The 19,328-nt window shown below is 43.3% G+C and overlaps 1 protein-coding gene across 1 annotated transcript in view; it reads left to right on the top strand.

Moving 5' to 3' along the window:
* Nucleotides 1–19,328, top strand: part of TNR (tenascin R) — a 401,788-nt gene that overhangs the window by 357,910 nt on the left and 24,550 nt on the right. The window contains exons 10-18 of the mRNA XM_004761960.3: nt 425–514; nt 1,563–1,826; nt 2,418–2,687; nt 3,822–3,941; nt 4,857–5,003; nt 7,456–7,575; nt 10,160–10,303; nt 10,984–11,114; nt 12,032–12,164. Coding sequence (XP_004762017.1) covers nt 425–514; nt 1,563–1,826; nt 2,418–2,687; nt 3,822–3,941; nt 4,857–5,003; nt 7,456–7,575; nt 10,160–10,303; nt 10,984–11,114; nt 12,032–12,164 — 1,419 coding nt within the window. The remainder of the gene's footprint in view (nt 1–424; nt 515–1,562; nt 1,827–2,417; nt 2,688–3,821; nt 3,942–4,856; nt 5,004–7,455; nt 7,576–10,159; nt 10,304–10,983; nt 11,115–12,031; nt 12,165–19,328) is intronic.

Below are 19,328 nucleotides of genomic sequence, written 5' to 3'. Positions count from 1 at the left end.
GTTCAAAAAAGGCTTTAAAGGCCCAAGTCCACACAATCCCTCTCGATGACACACTCCTCCGATTCTCAGCTTATTACAAGGACTCCCTTCACCTGTGGTAACCAATCTGAGACTCTAAGTACCACGGGGAGACCTTCCACAGCAGAGCACATTTCTGAAGGTCACCAGCAAGGGCATCCTGGCTGCCTTCCTGAGATCAGCAGCAAGAAGGGAGTTCTGCACTGAACGCTTCATCCTGTTGACTTGGTATGGACTTTCTACAGTATAAAATTGGGATTTTGTCCTCAGTAAAATTAGGAGGAGATTCAGGAAGACTAAATGTAAGATCTGAACAGGAATCTGAGCTCATTGGCTTCCCACCTTTCTGCCTTTCCCACCACAGACACTCACATGGAATAATGGTTGTTTCTGCATCTACCAACAGATCTGGTGCCCGGCACTGAGTACGGAGTTGGAATTTCCGCTGTCATGGACTCACAGCAAAGTGTACCAGCCACCATGAATGCCAGGACTGGTGAGTAAGAGGATTGGTGCCAAAAAAAAACAGGATAATCTCTGTTGGCCTGAAAAGCCATGGAGGCTTGTCCTGGCAAGGCTTGGTCAGAAGACAATGTCCCTTCATGAAAAGGTCCCTGGGTGACTGTTACCAACCTAGAAACATCTTCCTGCAGTGATCTCTATGCCTAACCTCTGACATCAGCATGCAGGAGAGTCTCCCTGTCTTCCCCACATCTCCCATGGACTGAAGGGCTGCCCACGGAGGTGGAAAATTCCAAATCTGTTGGTGTCATAGCAGGTCATATTTCTTTCTAGACCACCCCAGAACAGGCAGAATGTGATGTCCCTCATCATGCATGACAGAAGCCCTCAGAAAGGCCACAGGGATAAGGGTTGAGATCTGGAAACAACCCATTAAATCTAAGGACAAAGGGAAAGTCCACCCCTGCTATTCTGGCTCCAGCAGGTTTGCTTCCAAATTCTGGGTAAATTTCAAAGTCACTCGAGTGCCTTTGGTACAGGCAGCCTGGACTGAGCTGGGGATTTTGAACCAATCCCTGTCCCAAGGCTCATTCTAGTGGAAACAACCTCTCTAGAGAACCAGAGGACATGAGTTCCCAGAAGTTCTCAGATTTGCACACACATGGCCAGGTCAGTCAAAATGGCCTCAGAAACAGGGGTAACTACTGTTGCCAGGAAGGTCATATCCTTACTTGACAGTGGCTCCTGTTTTTACCCTGGCTGGCTTGCTGAGAAAGGCTGGGAGAAAATGAATATAGAGAACTTGACACCCAGCATCCAGCTTTGTCCCAGACGTGGATGTGTGGTGGTGTGGGAGCCCCTGATGCCTTTACCCAGATCGTCCGTCTATATTCCAAGCCCTTGGCCATCTTTCAAAGGGAAGGTGTTTCACAAAATGTGAGTTAATTGTCAGCCATCACAAGCTAATCATTGTGGTCAGCAGGCCTGCTGATAGCTTAGAAATCCACAGGGAGGTCCAATTCCAATAAATACTGCCGATCTCTGGAACTTGTATAAATTAGGCCACTTGTGTTGATCCACAGAACTTGACAGTCCCCGAGACCTCATGGTGACAGCTTCCTCGGAAACTTCCATCTCCCTCATCTGGACCAAGGCCAGTGGCCCCATCGATCACTACCGAATTACCTTCACCCCATCCTCCGGCATCGCCTCAGAAGTCACTGTGCCCAAGGACAGGGCCTCATACACCCTGACAGATCTAGAGCCTGGAGCAGAGTACATCATTTCAATCACTGCTGAGAGGGGTCGGCAGCAAAGCTTTGAGTCCACAGTGGATGCCTTCACAGGTATGAAGGTAGCAGAAACCCCAGCTGGGTTCAGGGGTTAATGGATCTTAGTACATGAAGGTCATCTAGGCAACCCACTCTTTGAATGTCCCATTTTGTTTAGAAAAGGAGGAATGTGGGTAGAGAAAGAAGAGGTAGAGGAGAAATGAATAAATATATCAAGATGGAATGGTTGGAAATAAGGGGGAGAGATGAACAAGGCTGCTACAATGCCAGAAAATGTGTATCTGGTTTTCTACATCCTGGACAAAGGGGTTGATTCTGTTCATCTTCCCCTGCCCTCACTAAATCAGTGGGCATTCAGAGGATCCTTGCAATCAGGTGAAATTTCTCCTAGGAGAAATATGTTAAATCCTGGGTGAGTATTACAAATAACTCACAGAGGTTTTACCCTGCTGAGGGCATTCATTTTTCCATATATGGGATGGAGAAAGGATCGTGGACAAGCCTGGAGAGTAAGTTGCAAGCTCTGAGTCAGCATGTGAAGGGGGGTCCTAGTTTACAAGGCAAGCAGATTGCTTCAGTCAGTTGGCTCTTCAAAGCCACCACCACTTCCCATGTTTCAGAACCATGATCTCCTCTGCTTTACAGGCTTCCGCCCCATCTCGCATTTACACTTCTCTCACGTGACCTCCTCCAGTGTAAACATAACCTGGAGTGACCCATCCCCTCCAGCAGACAGACTCATTCTGAACTACAGCCCTCGGGATGAAGAGGAAGAGATGACAGAGGTCTCCCTGGATGCCACCAAGAGACATACTGTCCTGATGGGGCTGCAGCCAGCCACTGAGTACATTGTAAACCTGGTAGCGGTCCACGGCACTGTGACCTCTGAGCCCATTGTGGGCTCCATCACCACAGGTGAGGGTGGAGGACTTGGCAGCAGGTAGTGAAAGGAGTGCCTTCAGAGGTCTTTAACAAGTCAATGAACTTTACAAAGAGAAATACCCAAGGAGTAGGGGGCTGCGCCATTTGGCTAGAGAGGGCCTGTGAGCTGTTCTGAAAAAAACCACCTCTTCCAGGATTGCTCAGAATGTATAAGATGGGAATCTTCCTTTGGGAAGGTAGGATGGACTCAATGTCTTAAGGAAGCCAGGTCCTGAATGTGCTGGTCCAGAGGACCAACTGGTTTACATGACCAGTCTGAAGAGAATTAGCCTCCAAGAGGAAACCCCATCTCTGACTGCTCAGTAACGTCACTCATATGAATGATGCTTCCTCAAAATTATACAGGACTGGCAGACAACCATGTGGGAACCTGAGACTCAGAAAATGGGGTTGATTTGCATGTTGCCTGGAAAACACAGGCACTCTGAGATGAACTGGACCATGTTTGCCTCATAACTCTCAAATACAATCCTAGATAGGAGTGTGCATGTGGGTGAAGACACATGTATTTCGCTGGTTTCCTACATAATAACAAGAACTCAAACTGGACAAGTGGATTAAGCACTGGCTGGTATTGACCCTGGGATCCTCCAGGAGTCAAAAAAAATAAAGTATCCAGTACAGATGAAATACAATTTAGGAAAGTGGGTTTGTTCTGGACTTGTGCTCTGAAATCCCTCTAGACTCGAGATGGTTTTTCCAAATTGAACCATAGGTGGCTGGTAAAAAATAAGACACAGCTGGGTTTGTCCAAGACAAGTTTCTCCAGAGAAAATGACCATATTACTCTCAGTTCAAAACAAAACATATGAACTTAAAATAAGTTTCCCAGTTGGTGTACACAGAGATGGTAGTTGCTGCCTAGCACAGTTTGCCAACTTGACTTCATGTTGTTAAAATATTCCCCATGAACATGGTTTTAGCCAATAACTCTAAGGTTTCAGGTGAAATTTTGGCCTGACCATGGCTTTAAGGGGGTTCTGGTATAAAGATCTCGTCTGCCTCTGAAGCCCTATTAGCTCTTGGTCCCCATGAAACCAATGATAGGAATCATTTTTTCACACTGTGCTTTCTGTCTTTTCCCCATAACTACGCTGTTCCATGTAGGAATTGATCCCCCCAAAGACATCACAATTAGCAACGTGACCAAGGACTCAGTTATGGTCTCCTGGAGCCCTCCCATTGCATCTTTTGATTACTACCGAGTTTCCTACCGGCCAACACAAGGTAATAAAGTTATTTGATTTCTCACAAGTGGATGGGATTTGGAGCTAAGTGAAGGTTGTGATGGGACAACTACATATCCCAGAGGATATCAGTCCCTTCCAGACACCGCCTGCATTCTCTTCCTCTCTGTGGCATGTTCCAGTACAAGAGTGGGCTGAGGAGGAACAGCCAAGAAACCCTGACCAACTCCTCTCACAAAAGTCTTGACTATATTCACCCAGAAAGCAGGCTCTCCACCAGCAGAATGAACCATGGTAATTGGTCACCTTATCTAAGCAGCGTAGTAAATGACAAAGAACCCTAAAGGATTCTGCCAAGAGCCAGAGTCACATTTAAGCTCCTAAGAGAGTGAAGTCTAAGACTAGAATCCTGGGGAATGCCTAAAGACTTGGCTGGACTAGATGGAGCCTTAAAAGGAATGACGGTGATGGAGGTTCTATTTCTACCACTCCAGTTAAGTTTTGAGTCAGAAAAAGTTGGTCCAGACCTCCCCTGCTTTCTGCTAGTTCCTGCTAGAGCATGCCACATTGTTAACAAAGTAGAGGGCATGCCCACTTCCAGCAGGCAGTGGGATTGTTTTCCAGACTCTCTCTGGGCTACGTGGACCACTCTTTGCAGCCATGACCTCTTGACTGTCTTAAGAAGACCAGCTTGTTAGAAAACCACCTAGCCACCTTTTTTCTTTGTTCCAAGGAACCTATAAAATGAGGGGTTGGGACTAGCATGCCAGGCCTCTTCAAGCTCCAACATTCTCAATCTATGAACCATTTCTCCATCCTCCCCAGTGAGTGCTGGGCCTTGAACCCAACTGTGCTTCATGATGAAGTGCTGCCAGAAGCTTCTATGTAGACTATACCATTAGCTATGTTGGTGAAGCATCCATGAACTTTATCAGTGTCTTCTTCTCTTCCTTAGTGGGACGGTTGGACAGCTCAGTGGTGCCCAATACGGTGACGGAATTCACCATCACCAAGCTATATCCAGCTACTGAATATGAAATCAGTCTCAACAGCGTGCGGGGCAGGGAAGAGAGTGAGCGTATCTGTACCCTCATTCACACAGGTAGGCATGTCTCCCTGTCATGAACCATGTCGGGACCCTGGTTGAGGACCTGCAACAGACGGAAGGGGCAAATATGGAGTTATTCTGGCTAATACAGAAGACACTGCCTTTGGGCTTAGAAACTCCATTTCTGAGTGCTCCTGTGGCTCACTATGTCATGCAAAGCAATTTATGGTTTCTCGTCCCTCTGATATTCCTCTCTAATACTGGGAATTTAGAGAGTAACACTCTTCTAAGAGTTTTATTGGTTTAGATCAGAAATTTTCAAGGAATTTTCAATAGAGGTGACCTTTCGAAGACCCATTATGGAAGAGAATTCCAGAGCAGACATCTGAATCATCTCATCTAATTTTTTAAAAGACTCAGTCATGTAAATTTTACCTCAGGGAAGGAAAGGGTTGTTATTTCACTAATAATCCTCAGATTCCTGAAGTTCTTCATCCTAGTCAGAAACAACCAAGTCACTGCATTGGCTATTGCTTTGTGCTCCAAAGGTGGAGGACTTTTTTTTGGAAAATGAGCTCCTTGGATGGGCCTGAGGACAGGGCTCCTGCACCAGCTCTATTTCTCCTCCTGCTCTGGCTCCAGAGTTCGCCCACCATGCAGAACTAGGAAAGATTTGCTATAGAAGGCACCAGAGGGAACAGCCAAAGTTTTCTGTCCCTAGACCTAACCTCCCCTTTAAGCTATTTTTCCCGTTGCACATGGGAAATATCCAGCTTGCCTCGTTAGAATACCAGAATTTCTGAGGCTGCTTCATTTCCTCAGAGAATGGCATTTCCTGAATGAGGAAAAGGTAACTTGGAATTCCTCACCGCTTTTGTAGATGCTCTCACAGGCCCAGAAACATCTGTAAAGTAATGGCCAAAGAAACATGCCCTCAGAATGTTTCAGAACCTAAAAAATTATTCTTCTAAAAAACACAACAGGATATTCTCATCTTTCCTAGTCTCCTTCCAGGCCTGTAAATACACATAATGCAGCCATGCTTTTGGTCCAGCCTTTCCTCTCCATCAAATTATCTGTGACCATTAAGGAATCAAGAAATAGTGACTCAAAGTGATGCCCAGTGAGTCCAAAGAAGCCTCCCACTCACCTTCCTGAAAGTCTTAGAAATTCATGCTAAAGAAATTAGACTTTTTCTCTTTGAGGACTATAAAATGGATTTCAAAAGACTTCTAACCCCTAAGGTAAAAGAAAGCAGCAACTTGGGTCAAGTTGGTACAGCCACGTACCAACCCAAACCACCCCCCTTCAGGTTCAGACAGAGCTACTGTGGCAATTCCTGATAAACAGATTGCCCACAGAAATGTCCTCTCCTGCTGTTGTTTTAATGTGAGAACTATGAATTTACAACTTCGGAAAATGAGACCTCTTTCAGGGTCTCATAGTTAATCTCAGTGAGATGAAGCTAACTGTAGTCTTCCAATACTTTTCTTCTTTGTCTCTTTTCATGAGGTTGCATTTGAAGAACTTGTTTTGACAATTCAGATATTAAAATTTTAAAAATATTTCACAGTTGTCACTTGCAAATAAGGAACATAGACAAGCAATGGAAACCTTTAGTTAGAGAACAGGGCCAGATCAACAACATATCTTGGTCCCCAAGAGTAAATTACATGACACTTAGGTTGAGTTGATACCTAAACTATTATAATAACATCCATTTCTGGCATAAATCCCAAATTTATAGAAGGGAAGCACAGTAAGAAACAAAGGCATAGAGCATGGGCAAATAAGAATAGGAACCTGGTCCCGTGTTGAGCAAACTCTGTTCCCCGCAACAGACGATAGTGGCCTTTAGCCTGAAAGACTCCCCATGACTCACTAGACCACAAAAGGGATACCCAAGACTCAATACAAAGGGAGCCTGTGAGTAGAAAAGCAAGAATTCACTCATCATATATGACTCTCAAGGCAACCTGAGTCCTATTCAGTCCTTCCACAAGTATTGGGAAACTTGCAAGTTCTAGGTGCTGTGGATATAACTCTCACCATACTTTCTGAAGCTCATGAACAGAGATTGTCCCATAAGACATGTCCCTTATATGAAAGTGCAAATAGCCTAGAAAGCAAACTATCTCATTAACTAAAGAAATATAACAATTCCTCTATGTTCTTAGTTTCTCCGTCTAAGTTTAAATGTGTAAAACACAACAGCCATACCTTGGAATCCCCTGTAGCCCCTGACAGTGCTCTGTGCGTAAGTTAATGGATCAACTAAAAGGAAGATCTGGGGCCCATCAGGAGGGAACTGCATACTCGTGAGAAAGAAGGGAAGGGAGAAGTTGGGATCAGAAAGGAAGGAAGGAAAGAGGTCTCCAGTCACTTCATTGTTTTGTATGGCACAGCAGCAGACAAGCATAATGGAGGAAACTATAAGAGATAGTTTGCTGCACTTCCATCCTTCCATATCTCCTATGTTTACCTGATCTTCCTGGCTCTGTTTCAGCCATGGACAACCCTGTGGATCTGACTGCTAGTAACATTACTCCAACAGAAGCACTGCTGCAGTGGAAGCCTCCAATGGGTCAAGTGGAAAACTATGTCATTATTCTCACACACTTTGCAGGTGAATATTTACAGGTCTATGCACTGGGTAGGTAGGAATGTTGGGGATAGGTGCTGAAGGCTATTAGGAAAGTTTAAAAAAAAAAAAAAAGGACATTTTATCAATGTGAGGGACATCTTAGAAATTTTCCTGCTTTACTTTCCTTGTAAAGCTCTAAAGATTGTCCCTAAACTCTACAACCTATATCAACTACAGGAATTCAGAAAGCTGAATTGGAAAGATAGAACAAGGGCATGTAAACAAAAGCAAATATAAAAACAGAGGAATAGCACTTGGAAGAGAAAATTCAGAACTGAGCTAGGACTTGCCCCCAAATGCTACAGGGAAGAAAGCACACTTTTCTAGATGTTTATAGAGCAAGAAAAACACTAAAGCACGATGCTTGTAGCAAATAACACATGGAAACAAAGCATCCAGAGTTAGCAAACTCCTGTTGCTTTGGTCTTGTCTACCCACATCCAATGCCAAAGTTTGAGCTAAAATGAAGTCTGGAGGTTCATTGTCTTCTCACCATGCTTGTTCACCTTACACTATTTGAAGTTGAATAAAGAAGCCCAAAGCACAATAAATGTTGAGTAATTCAAGTATCTAAGCCTGGGAAAGTTATTTCCTTGACTAAATTATACATGTGATCACAGAAATGTTGTGGGTTATATTCAGGAATCCAGAGAACAGAGATAACAGAAGACAAAAGATAATCAGATGTCTTAATTTTCAAAAAATGACAGAGAAAGCCAAGTTTGTAAGCTGTAAAGTAACTGATTATTAAAGCTTGGGAAAATAAAAACCAAAACAGACTATTAAATAAATAGGAAAAATATATCAGCACAGGGTCACCAAGAATAAGTTTTACCAAAGACATTTTATATCTTCTTTTTTTAATTGGAAAATCTGCTAGCACACTTGGATTTCAGCAAAGCATCAGAAAAACCTACTTATCACTTAGATGGAAAAATAAATGATGGATCGTATTTGGAGTAACATAGACTGGTAGCCAATTGAATAGTGCCCCTCAAGGAATGAATATCATGACTACAGATACATCATAACCCATCTATGTGCATACACAATCAATTTCAACTCCTGCCCCCTCTCCTTGCATGTCACAGGTCGGCATTTCTTAACTCCTACCATGCCTTCCCAGACCACCATGCATTTGCATGCATTATTTCCTCTACCTGGAAATTCCCTCCCCATGTGTCTTCTTAGACAAACCCATCCTCTAAGTCTTAGTTTCAACACTATGTCCTCTGTCAAGTGCAAAGTACATGGCTCCGTCATGGCAACTGACTTCCATTCATTCAACAAATGTTTTGGAATATCCTCCCATGAGCCATACGCTCAAATTCAGAGACAAAACTTGGGTGCTTCTCCTCGTGGAACTCACTTCTGATGATGATGAGACGGGCACATGGTTAGAACCCAACGTGAGCAGTGCTGTGATAGAGGCAATCCCAAATCAGCTTGGGCCACATGAGATGGATCACTCCTTGGGGGTGAGGGTGTGGAGGGGAAGAAAGAAGGGAGATCTTAGATAAAGCTAGAGAAGGAGAAGAGAAGGCAGGGAATTCTAAGATAAAGAGCAGCCTGAGCACATCTGTAGAGATACAAGAGACCATGAGGACTTTGGAGTAACTGTCATGGTTTGATGTGGCCAGAGCAGAGGCCGCAGGCAGGATGCTGCAAATGACAGTCGTTATGTTTGTTCTTTCAAAGAGCTGGTTTGTATTTTTACTTCTTTGCATGACTTCTATGCCTTTAGACCCCAAGAAGCTTGAAACCTCAGACCCTACCCAGTTTGAGGAAGTGCCTTTCTTAAATGCTGAGTGACTCGGGAGTATTCTAAAAACACCCTAAAGAGTTTGGCTCTGCTCTAACAAGCAGTTTTAGTGACAGCTAAATGAATACAGAGAAGACATGCGTACCACATTTGTATATAAAACGAAACCGTGTAAGTCAACGATGGTGTAAGAGCACCGTATGGTGAGAGATGGTAGCTGTGTTTGTGGTGAGCATAGCTGGAGAAGTTGAATCACTCTGTGATGCACCTGTGAATGGTACTTAAATAATTTTTTTTTTTAAACTGTGATCAGTAGAATCCAAATTCAAATATACTTCAATAAACTGAACCAGTGGTCCAAAACTCAATCGACAAGGCAAAATGCAGTAGAAATAAACACAAAGAATCAGTGATTTCAGAATTGCCACATGCATGTAACAGTGGTTGGAGATAAATTTTTGCAGCTTAGAGGAGAGGACAGGATTAGGAAGAGTGGCAGAAAGAAGGAGCCACATAGACAAAAGATTCAGCGTACTCTTTGTATCTTTGTAACCCCAGTGGCCTGAGTAGAAGTCATGGAAAGACAATCTGGCCTCCAAATGAAGACTATCTTTCTCAACTAAGAGGCAAAACGAGATGAGAGGGGATGTTCCTGTGGAAAACAATGCTAAGCTAGATAACCTCCTTAAGATTCTTTCCAAAATTCTCTAATACAGAGTCTTTATGAAATGCCTTTGCATTTGGAAGGGCTTTCCTAGATGGAATAGCCTTACTCAATGCTTACTCATCTTCATTGGATTTCAGTTGCTGGAGAGACCATCCTGGTTGACGGAGGCAGTGAGGAATTCCAGCTTTCTGGCCTGCTTCCTAGTACCCACTACACTGTTAATATGTATGCCACTAGTGGACCTCTCACCAGTGGCACCATCAGCACCAACTTCTCTACCCGTGAGTACCTGGCTGGCTATACATCCGGCGTCCCTAGATGCCTTTTGTCCCTAGACTCGATGACAGACTTTGCACTTTGGACAGTGCAGCCAGGAGCTGTTTGTATTTCGGTGGACTGCTGCCCAAACGCCAGGGAAAGTGAGCTGTGGCTCTCAGGCAATAGACGCATGTCTGTTCCCCGCTCTCATTCTGGGTCTGGCTGACAGCTATAGAACCAGGCCAAGAGAGGCCAATACTGGACATGCATCTGGCCCAGAAAAAATCTGCTGCCTGTTACAGGGCTTGATACTTGGGAACAGCTGCTGAGCACAATCACAGCCGGAACACTAGACAGAGGTATAAATGTGGGAATGGTGTAAGCCCAGGAGTGAGCTCAACAGCCATGCTGACTTAATAAGGTCATGATTTCCGACATAGGTTAGATCGGAAGATGTCCCACCTAGGCCCCGAGGCCCAGATGAGGGAAGGGGGAAGAGTTGCAGGGATGATCATGACACTGACTGATGCTTTTCTGACCCACAAGCACCCTTTCTGCTCCTGTCCAAGCTGGAACTAGGGTCAGCGTGTGAGCAGCCCAGAGACCACAGAGGTGGGCAAAGAGATACACATGCCTGGGATGGAATCAAACAGAGAGGAGCTGAAGAGGCAGGCGCTCCTGGCATTTTCTCCCTTTTTTGTAGTCCTGGACCCTCCTGCGAACCTGACGGCCAGTGAAGTCACCAGACAAAGTGCCCTGATCTCCTGGCAGCCTCCCAGAGCAGAGATTGAGAACTACATCTTAACCTACAGATCCACTGATGGAAGCCGCAAGGTGAGATTTTTCTGTAAGGGAGATTTTTCTCTGAAGTAGTCCAAAGGGAGCAAGTGAGGTTTGCCAGATGGACACATACACGCTGTTGAGGAAAGGGCCTGAGTCTGCCAGCCAGAGACGTTGGTGCTAGTCCTGGCTTTGCTGTTTCTCTCTTCATAAGTTGAAGCAAACCACAAAACCCCCCAAAGCCTTCATCTCTGGTCCAGATAACAGGGGTGTCTACCTCCACGGCTTCACTTGGTTGTGGTGGGGCTTTCAATATGGTGATGCAAAGAGCATTGGAAACTTCCAAGTCTACATAAGTACATAGTTTTGGGGGAAAAAAATTTCGATAGCAGGGCCAAGCAAACATGAGCTGGAGACCAAATTCAACAATCTTTTATGTCTCTTAATAAGCATTATAAAGGCTACATCTGTATAGCCTGCAGTGACGAGATGACAAGTTTCTGTGTTATATGATCAGATGAAACAGTATTTCTAGAACATGGGTTGTCAAACTTCTGTTCACAATGAAATCCTTTTTTTTTTTTTTAAGTGCAATCATAGTCAGAAGCCAAATATATACAGTAGATTTAAGCAGAGTTAGTCTGTTGGATATAGAGTATGGAGGCCTAGGATTTCCCTCCCCAGGTCCTGAGGAACCTCCCCAGGTACGGTCAGAAAACAACTGGATTCAATTCCCTTGCCTGTCTTTATGCCAAAGTGCATCTGAGAGGCAGGAGGTGCCTAGATCTCACACAGGAGCTGTTCTCTCTGCTTATGGGCTCAGTTCTCTCCTTGTTCTGGAATGGAGAGCACACAATGGCCATGGCAATGTTGACCCAGCTGGCCGTGGGCTCTGGGCTTTCCCTTTCCATTCTCCTCTCAACAGAATGCTGGTCACTCCCTTCCACCTGCCTCCCTGGCTTGTTCCACAGGAGCTGATCGTGGATGCAGAGGACACGTGGATCCGCCTGGAGGGTCTGTCTGAGAGCACAGACTACACAGTGCTCCTGCGGGCAGCCCAGGACACCGCCCGGAGCAGCCTCACCTCCACCACCTTCACCACAGGTGAGAGACGCCACCCCTGTGACGCTGCCTTCTTCCCTGCATGATGTCTGGCTCTTCAGCAGCTTCTCAGGGGCTTGGTCAGGGAGGAGCCTCCCAGAGAAACTCTTCCTGTGAAGGACAGTAAGGGTTTCTTCCACTCCCCGCTTCCCCCTTCCAAGACCCTGCCAGGAAATTTCTACCTACCAAGGTAACCCTAGGAATGAGCAGCACAAATTCCTTGGCCTCCTGGACCCACTAAATGCACCAACTGAAGACAGATTCAGATTTTCTGCAAGTGTTTTCCCAGCAAAGTTCATTCTTCCCTCCTTGATTCCTCTGCTGCCTGTAATCAGAGAAGCACTTAATAAAAGTACCAAGAGTAAACCCTCCATATTAAATCTAGGGTTCTTGTCCATACACAAAGTATTTTTGCATCCTATGGTCTCAACGAAGTCCCTATAACAACTGGTGAGGAGGGACTTATTACCCCCATTTCACAGATGATGAAACAGAGTGCATGGAAATCAAATGACTTGCGTGGTTGGTAAGTGGCTGGATCAAGCTACAACCAGGGCCTTCTGCTTCTGAATCCAGCTGCTCCTCTTGCCTTCCTCCAACTAAGTATGAGCAGAAATTACCTGAAAATGCCCATAAGGGATAAGAGTGTCCTAATCTGTATAAGAAGAAATAAGCTAACAATAGGTGCTGTCGTGACTGCATTACATGTATTACCTAATTCAGTCATCATGACAGCCTATGAAGTATGTTCTATTATCCCCATTTACAGATGAGGAAATTGAGCCACATGGGAGGTAACTCATCCAAGACCCCCATTGTTCTTACGTAAGAGAACTGGGATTTGATCTGGTTGTGGAGACTGTGTCTATTACCAATCTTTTCTGTCACTTCCCAGGGTCCCTATCTACAGTCTATATTGTAGAACTGCCCAGTCCAGACTTTGAACTGCCTTCCTGCCCCACATCCTAGAGGTTTGTTTATGCACATTTGTGGGGCAAGTGTAAGCATATCCCTTTATCCCTCGATGTATGTCTTCCTGCCATCCCAGCATACCAGGATGACTGGAATCCTGCCTTGTCCCAGAGCCCATTCCCCCCAATCATGAAGAAGGTGACAGAAGATCCCCCATCTCTACCCAGGTGCCTCTCTCTGCAGACTTGTTCTAAATGACAAAGCAGGACAATGGATCAAATACACCAAAATGTTACCAGTAGACCTTTAGGGTAGTGAGGTTATGAATGAGTCCTCTTTTCCCTCCTTTTTTATATTTTCAATATCTTACAAAGTGTCTACAATGAGTACATTATTCAGAAAAACAATTTTTTAATTAAAAAACAAAAATAAGCCTCAGTCACATCACCAGACATGAATCTAAGGTCTTGACCAAGTGGAACTTGGACAACACTGATCCCTCTATGGAGCTGACGTCAATTACACTCACCCTCCATGCTCTTTCACAGAGTGGCTTATCTCAGTGTCAAGGTGCTACCCTCCCATGTCCAAGCCCTTCCTTGCATATTCACCGGTTAAAGGGTCTTCCATGGTCCTCCTTTTCAAGCTATCACCCAAAGACCCATGGATTGGAGCCTTTCACTGAATTAAGAATTTCTTTCCCATAAAAAAGACACAGATGACAGAAACATAAACAGAGCTCCCAATTTGCATATTTATTAGGTCTAAATCATCCCCCTAATGCATTGATTTCAATGCTTGCTCAGTGTAGTATAAGTTTTAATTCCCACGCTAGCAATGCCGCAGCTAGTGGTTGTGTATGACAATATGCCTTAGGTTTCTGCAGTATCTGGCAACTGTGCCTTGCTCCAGATCTACCTGGGCTATCCCACTCTACCAGCTTCTCTGTCCGCCACTGGCTGTTTCATAAAGACAAAGAAACAAACACCTAGCCAGATCCTAATGGTCTCTCTGCACTGTTCACCAAACAAAGCCACTACTACGCTGGCCTCCTCTCCAGATTTCCTTGAATTGTTAACCCTATGCTCATTGGATCTCACTGAGGCTCCAGCGGGATTTGGGAATCCAGACCCAAACTCTTGTATACCCCTGTGGCAGCTTCGTGTAAGAGAGGCCAGTGGAGCAAAGGTATATCCATGTTTGGAAGCTTTTGCCAAGTTTGACTATAAAGCTCAAGTTTAAATTTAAGTCATTGATGCATACCACACTCTGCTAGTTTTGTCTTAGAGATTTATCAGAACCCACTGAAATGACCAGTTGCAGAACGAGAAGTTTGTGGACAGAAGTAAAGCACAGGAAAGTACCTTGCACAAAGCCTGACAAATAACGGACATAATAAATGCTGGTTGAGTAGAATAGTTCCAGCTGTAAAGCATGGAAGAGGGGTTTCTGGTGGGAAAAAAAACAAAAAAGCTGTAAGAGATTTTCAACATCCATCACAGGTATGGGACAGGCAAAGAGGTTCTTCCTGCCCAAAGTCCCTCTAATTTCAGGTTCTTTCTCCCATCCCAAATGTAAATTTCCGGAAACAAATTACACTAAGCCTATACGTGTCAACATTAGTGAGTCTTCACTGCCTGTGCCATGCCCCTCCCCCACCTTTCCTAGCCCCTGCCCTCCAACTCCCCTGCCAAAAGCAAATGGAGGAAAAGAATACAAGAGTGCGAGCTTCCTAAATGTGGGAATCAGGATGTTCTCAGGAAGGCAAAGATTCGGGTTTGCCTGATGAGTGGCTTGATCCAGACGCCTTGAGGAGTCCAAGAGAAGGGGTCTCCAGGGTACAGGATGGGCGACACTCACACCAGGACTCTCCTGTCATCTTCAGAGATCACCTAAAGATCCCTCAAGATTAGGTATCCTCTGGGACGAGTGGTCACAGAGGCTGTGCCTTGAACCCGATTCTGCCTGCCCTGACACTAAACACATCCCAGGCCATCCTCTCCCTGCCTCTCTAATGGGACCCTCACTGCCACCCCCCACACGACACACACACAGGGGAGCCACTTTGTTCACCTGCACGCTCCATCTGTGGGCCCCTCTTTGCCTAAAAAGAAGAAAGGGAGAAGGAGAAGAGGGAAAAGGAGGAGGAGGAGGAGGAGACAGAAACAAAAATGGAGAGCAGAGTCATTTCACTTCCTTGAAAGATTGGAGTGCTGCCAGTCTGAACCCCATGAATTATTCCTGCGGAGCAAGACGTCTGAAAAAAACACCAGAGCATCCTACGTGACAGCAAATCAGGGCTGATGGATTTAGAGGCTAATTTCATTCTAGTAACCAGCATCCTTTGTGACTTCATTGACAGTACCTGAGCTTTCCACTTAGCAGCATCCTATTCTTAGGATGGGCTGATCTCAGCTGATTGTTCTACGCATTTTTTATGCCCGGTCTTATGGAACAAAAGAGCCTAGAGCGGGGCCCCTGAGTGGCCTCCATCCACTGACAAAACCTCTTCTTGCCTTTGGTGGACCAAAATAAGAGACACGTTTCAAGCAGATGTCTACTTAATGGTCTGGAAAAGAGTTTCGGTGTTTTTAAAAATAAGAGAGAAAGAAAGAGAGAACTAAAAGAACAGAACTCACTTCCACAAAACCTCAAAAACTTTTCTTTGATCAAGATATCTTCCCTTGTTGCCTTCCTGCCATATAGCATAAACCCATTTCATTCTTTCCATCATGTTAATAGCTTCCTGTCCTCTTGTCTTTGGTGTTTGCACAAGACTCTGGGGGGAATTAAATACAAGTAGTATGGAAGAGAAAAAATATGGATACATTATTTATAATTTACTGTCGCCTGAAATTTCATTCAAGGTCTACTTGTCTTTCAGAGACATGAATATAAATGAGGAAACAAATATTCCCCGTAGAGCAACAGAGACTTGGTGAAATGATCTTCTGAGAGGCAGGTTTCATTGTCTCTTTTAATACTATAAGAAGCAAACAAGAGCTCACTAAAGCTTGTCCTCAGAGACAGTGAACACTATAAAATAGGTTGTCTTGACCTTGAGGTTAAGCGAAGACAATCATTTGTGGAGGTGCCCAGAGATGAGTAATGAGAAGTTTTCTTTATTGCCTTTGCTCCAGTCCTATCCCACATCTAGGCCGAGCTGCTCTCTGGAGCTTTTCACAAAAACTCTGGGAGTCTACTCTAACACAAGCTACAGTTTTTGAAGCTGTAAAAGTTAGCAAAGATTGGCAAATCCTGGGTCCTGGGACGACAGATGTGGATCATGCAAATCCACATAATTATCACTTGGGAAGCCCAGTGACCACTGTCCACCGCTTTCTATTCTTACATATGCCACACTTCCGCCTCGACCAAAGTAGGGAAACAGAGGGCTTCTCTCTGCTCCACTACTTAGAAACATTGGGACTGCTGGCTTCATGGAAACAAGCAACGCCCCGCCCCCAAAGGAGAAGTCCACCTTCTCCTTCCCTTAATATCTGATTGGGTGGAAGGAGGCAGGACACTAAGCACTGCATCTGAACAAATCATTCCATAAGTCCAATGGGGATAGCTGGGTGGGTCTTAGAGGAACCATCTGAATCAACCATACCGTTCGGTTTATCTCCCATCACCAGTGTCAATCTCCAGCAAGATCTCTCTCTGTACCTGTACATTCATTTCCTCCTAGGCTCATCTCTTCTGCCTTCTACATGCAACCATTCTGAGGTGTTGAATCAGGGCCCTCTTATTCCTATGTGTTTTTGAAAAATGTGTTCTTGGAAAAGTTTTGAGTAGAAATATTTTAAAGGTATGTAAATGGTATTGGGCTAGATAACTCATCCCTTGTTCCCCTGTTTTCTACTCAGTGCTAGTTTTAAGAGCCACCCATGTTGTATGTGCATCCAGTCTTTTGCTTCCAATTGTTACAAAATGCTGCATGCTGTTCACCCATCATTTTAACCTCCCCACCCATCATTTTAACCTCCCAAGATGGACATCAGACTGTCTCGAACCTCCCACACTACAAATGGTGTTGCCGAGAGTACCTTGTATGTGTCCACTTGTGGGTCAGTGAGGCAATACCTTTGGGATATACACCCGGAAGAGGAATGACTGGGTCATGGGTATGTGTTTCCACTGTTTAATAGAGTATTGCTCTTTGAGATAACTATTCTAGTCTACAACCCCTACAACAGGGCAGGAAAGCACCTGTTTCCTAATGACATGACATGACCCAACTTTGTAACTTCTGATAGTCTAATAGGCATAATTGATATTTCATTTTCTAGATGAATTTCTTTAAATAATACCAAGTTTGAGTTTATACATCTCATCTACGCTTGTTCGCCTTTCAGGTTGCCTTTTGCTGTAAATTGTCTGTTCACATTGTCTATCTTTCTATCAGACTTCCTGTGCTAAATAAGTAATAGCTATCATTATTGGAGCTTCTGAAGTCTTTATGGCTTTCCCTGCCTGTGGGACACAAAGATACTCTTCTATACATACCTTTATTAGCTTTCTAGATTTTTCTTATATTTAGTCTATTTTCAATATTATAGTATTAAGTTAGGATGCAGTTTTCTTTGTCTTTGTATGTGAGCCAATTTCCTCAACATCATTTACTAAATAATCCATCTATTCTCCATTAATTTGTGGTGTTTTACTGTTTATTAAGCTCCCATATATACATGAATGTATCTCCGAACTCTGAACTCATATTGTAGTCCATGGTCTATTTATCTGTTCTTTTGCCAACACTACATTGTGTTTTCATGTCTGTTACTTAATATCTTAACATTAATCTCTCCATAACTGATAAAACAAAGAATTGTTTTACCTCACTTTTCTTTTTTGAATTTGACATATCTCTTTGGTGACCTTTGTTTTTCATAGAACAAGTTTATCATGTTCCCCAAAAGAAATCTCAATTTGAATTTAGACTGGAATTGCAATAAATGTTAAAGTAATTTGGGGACAACTGACATCTTTAGAATACTAAGTCATCCCTTCTAAAAATGTATCTCTTCTTTTATTCAAATCATCTTTGTGTTCTTTCATAGGACTCTAAGTATTTCTCTATAATGTTATGCTCTTGGCTCATTTCTAAACATTTTATAATTTCTTATTGCTTGATGACTGTATCGAACTTTAAAAATTATTTTCTAGTTGGTTATTGCTGATATGGGAAAATGCTATGGATTTTTGTATATTTTTGTATATTGATCCTATACCCAGCAATCCTGCTGAGCTCTTTTATTAACACAAATTATCTATTATTTTTAGGTAAATATTTTATATCATTTACAAATAATGATGGTTTTTATCTATGTATTTATAATCCTTATGCCTCTGATTTATTTAATTTTCTTTCCCTGTCACTTTAGCTGGGACCTCAAGAACTATGTTCAGCTGAACAGTGGTACTAGGTAACTTTGACTCATTCTCATTCTTAAAAAGAATGCTTAGTGGCAGCTTCATGTTGCATACTTTTTGCTAAGTCCTCATTTTTAGACCTCCTTTTGATGGGGAAAAGAAACAGTTATTTAAGCTTTTTTAAAATAAAATAAATGTGTAATTGGCTAATCTTAAATAAACCAGGATAATATTTGCTTAGATTTGAAGTTTAAAACATTTAAGTCACAGAATTTTCTCCTATTTGAAGCTAAGAGTTTTTATGATAAACTTTGTTGCTAAACATTATCCAATGGCTTTTTTCTGCATTGGTTGAGTTAATTATATAATGTTTATCCTTTATCTTAATAATGAGATGAAGTACATTAATAGATTTTGTTTTATATACATTTCTTTACATTCCTAGGAGAAACTTCACTGAATGTGATTTTTTTTTAATGCATGGCTGGGTTTGATTAGCTAAAATTTCTTTTAGCCTATTTACATCTACAATCATAAGTGACATTGACCTATAGATGTTTTCTTATGTATATACCTCCTTACTGAGTTTTTTGAAATTCGCGTTTCACTAGCTTCATCTAAAAGAAAAATCTGGGCAGTGTTCATGATTTTTTGTACTCTTTCTGGAATAACTTTCAGCAGAACTCATCACTAAAACGACCTGGGGATATTTGTTGTTGTTTTGGTTGTTTCTCTTTGTTTTAGGAACGTGAGATGTTTGACTGGTACTTCTACCAAGGTCTTGGCCAAGGTCTTGATTTCTAGCCAAGGTCTTGGTTTCTTCTTGCACCAGTTGTCACTCTTTCTAACCGTCTAGGAATTTATTTTGCCTGAGTCTTA

The sequence above is a fragment of the Mustela putorius genome, unplaced genomic scaffold (genome assembly GCF_011764305.1).
Source record: "Mustela putorius furo isolate JIRA1106 unplaced genomic scaffold, ASM1176430v1.1 tig00003942_pilon_pilon_pilon, whole genome shotgun sequence".
Taxonomy (NCBI): domain Eukaryota; kingdom Metazoa; phylum Chordata; class Mammalia; order Carnivora; family Mustelidae; genus Mustela; species Mustela putorius.
This window is presented reverse-complemented; position numbering and strand designations above follow the sequence as displayed.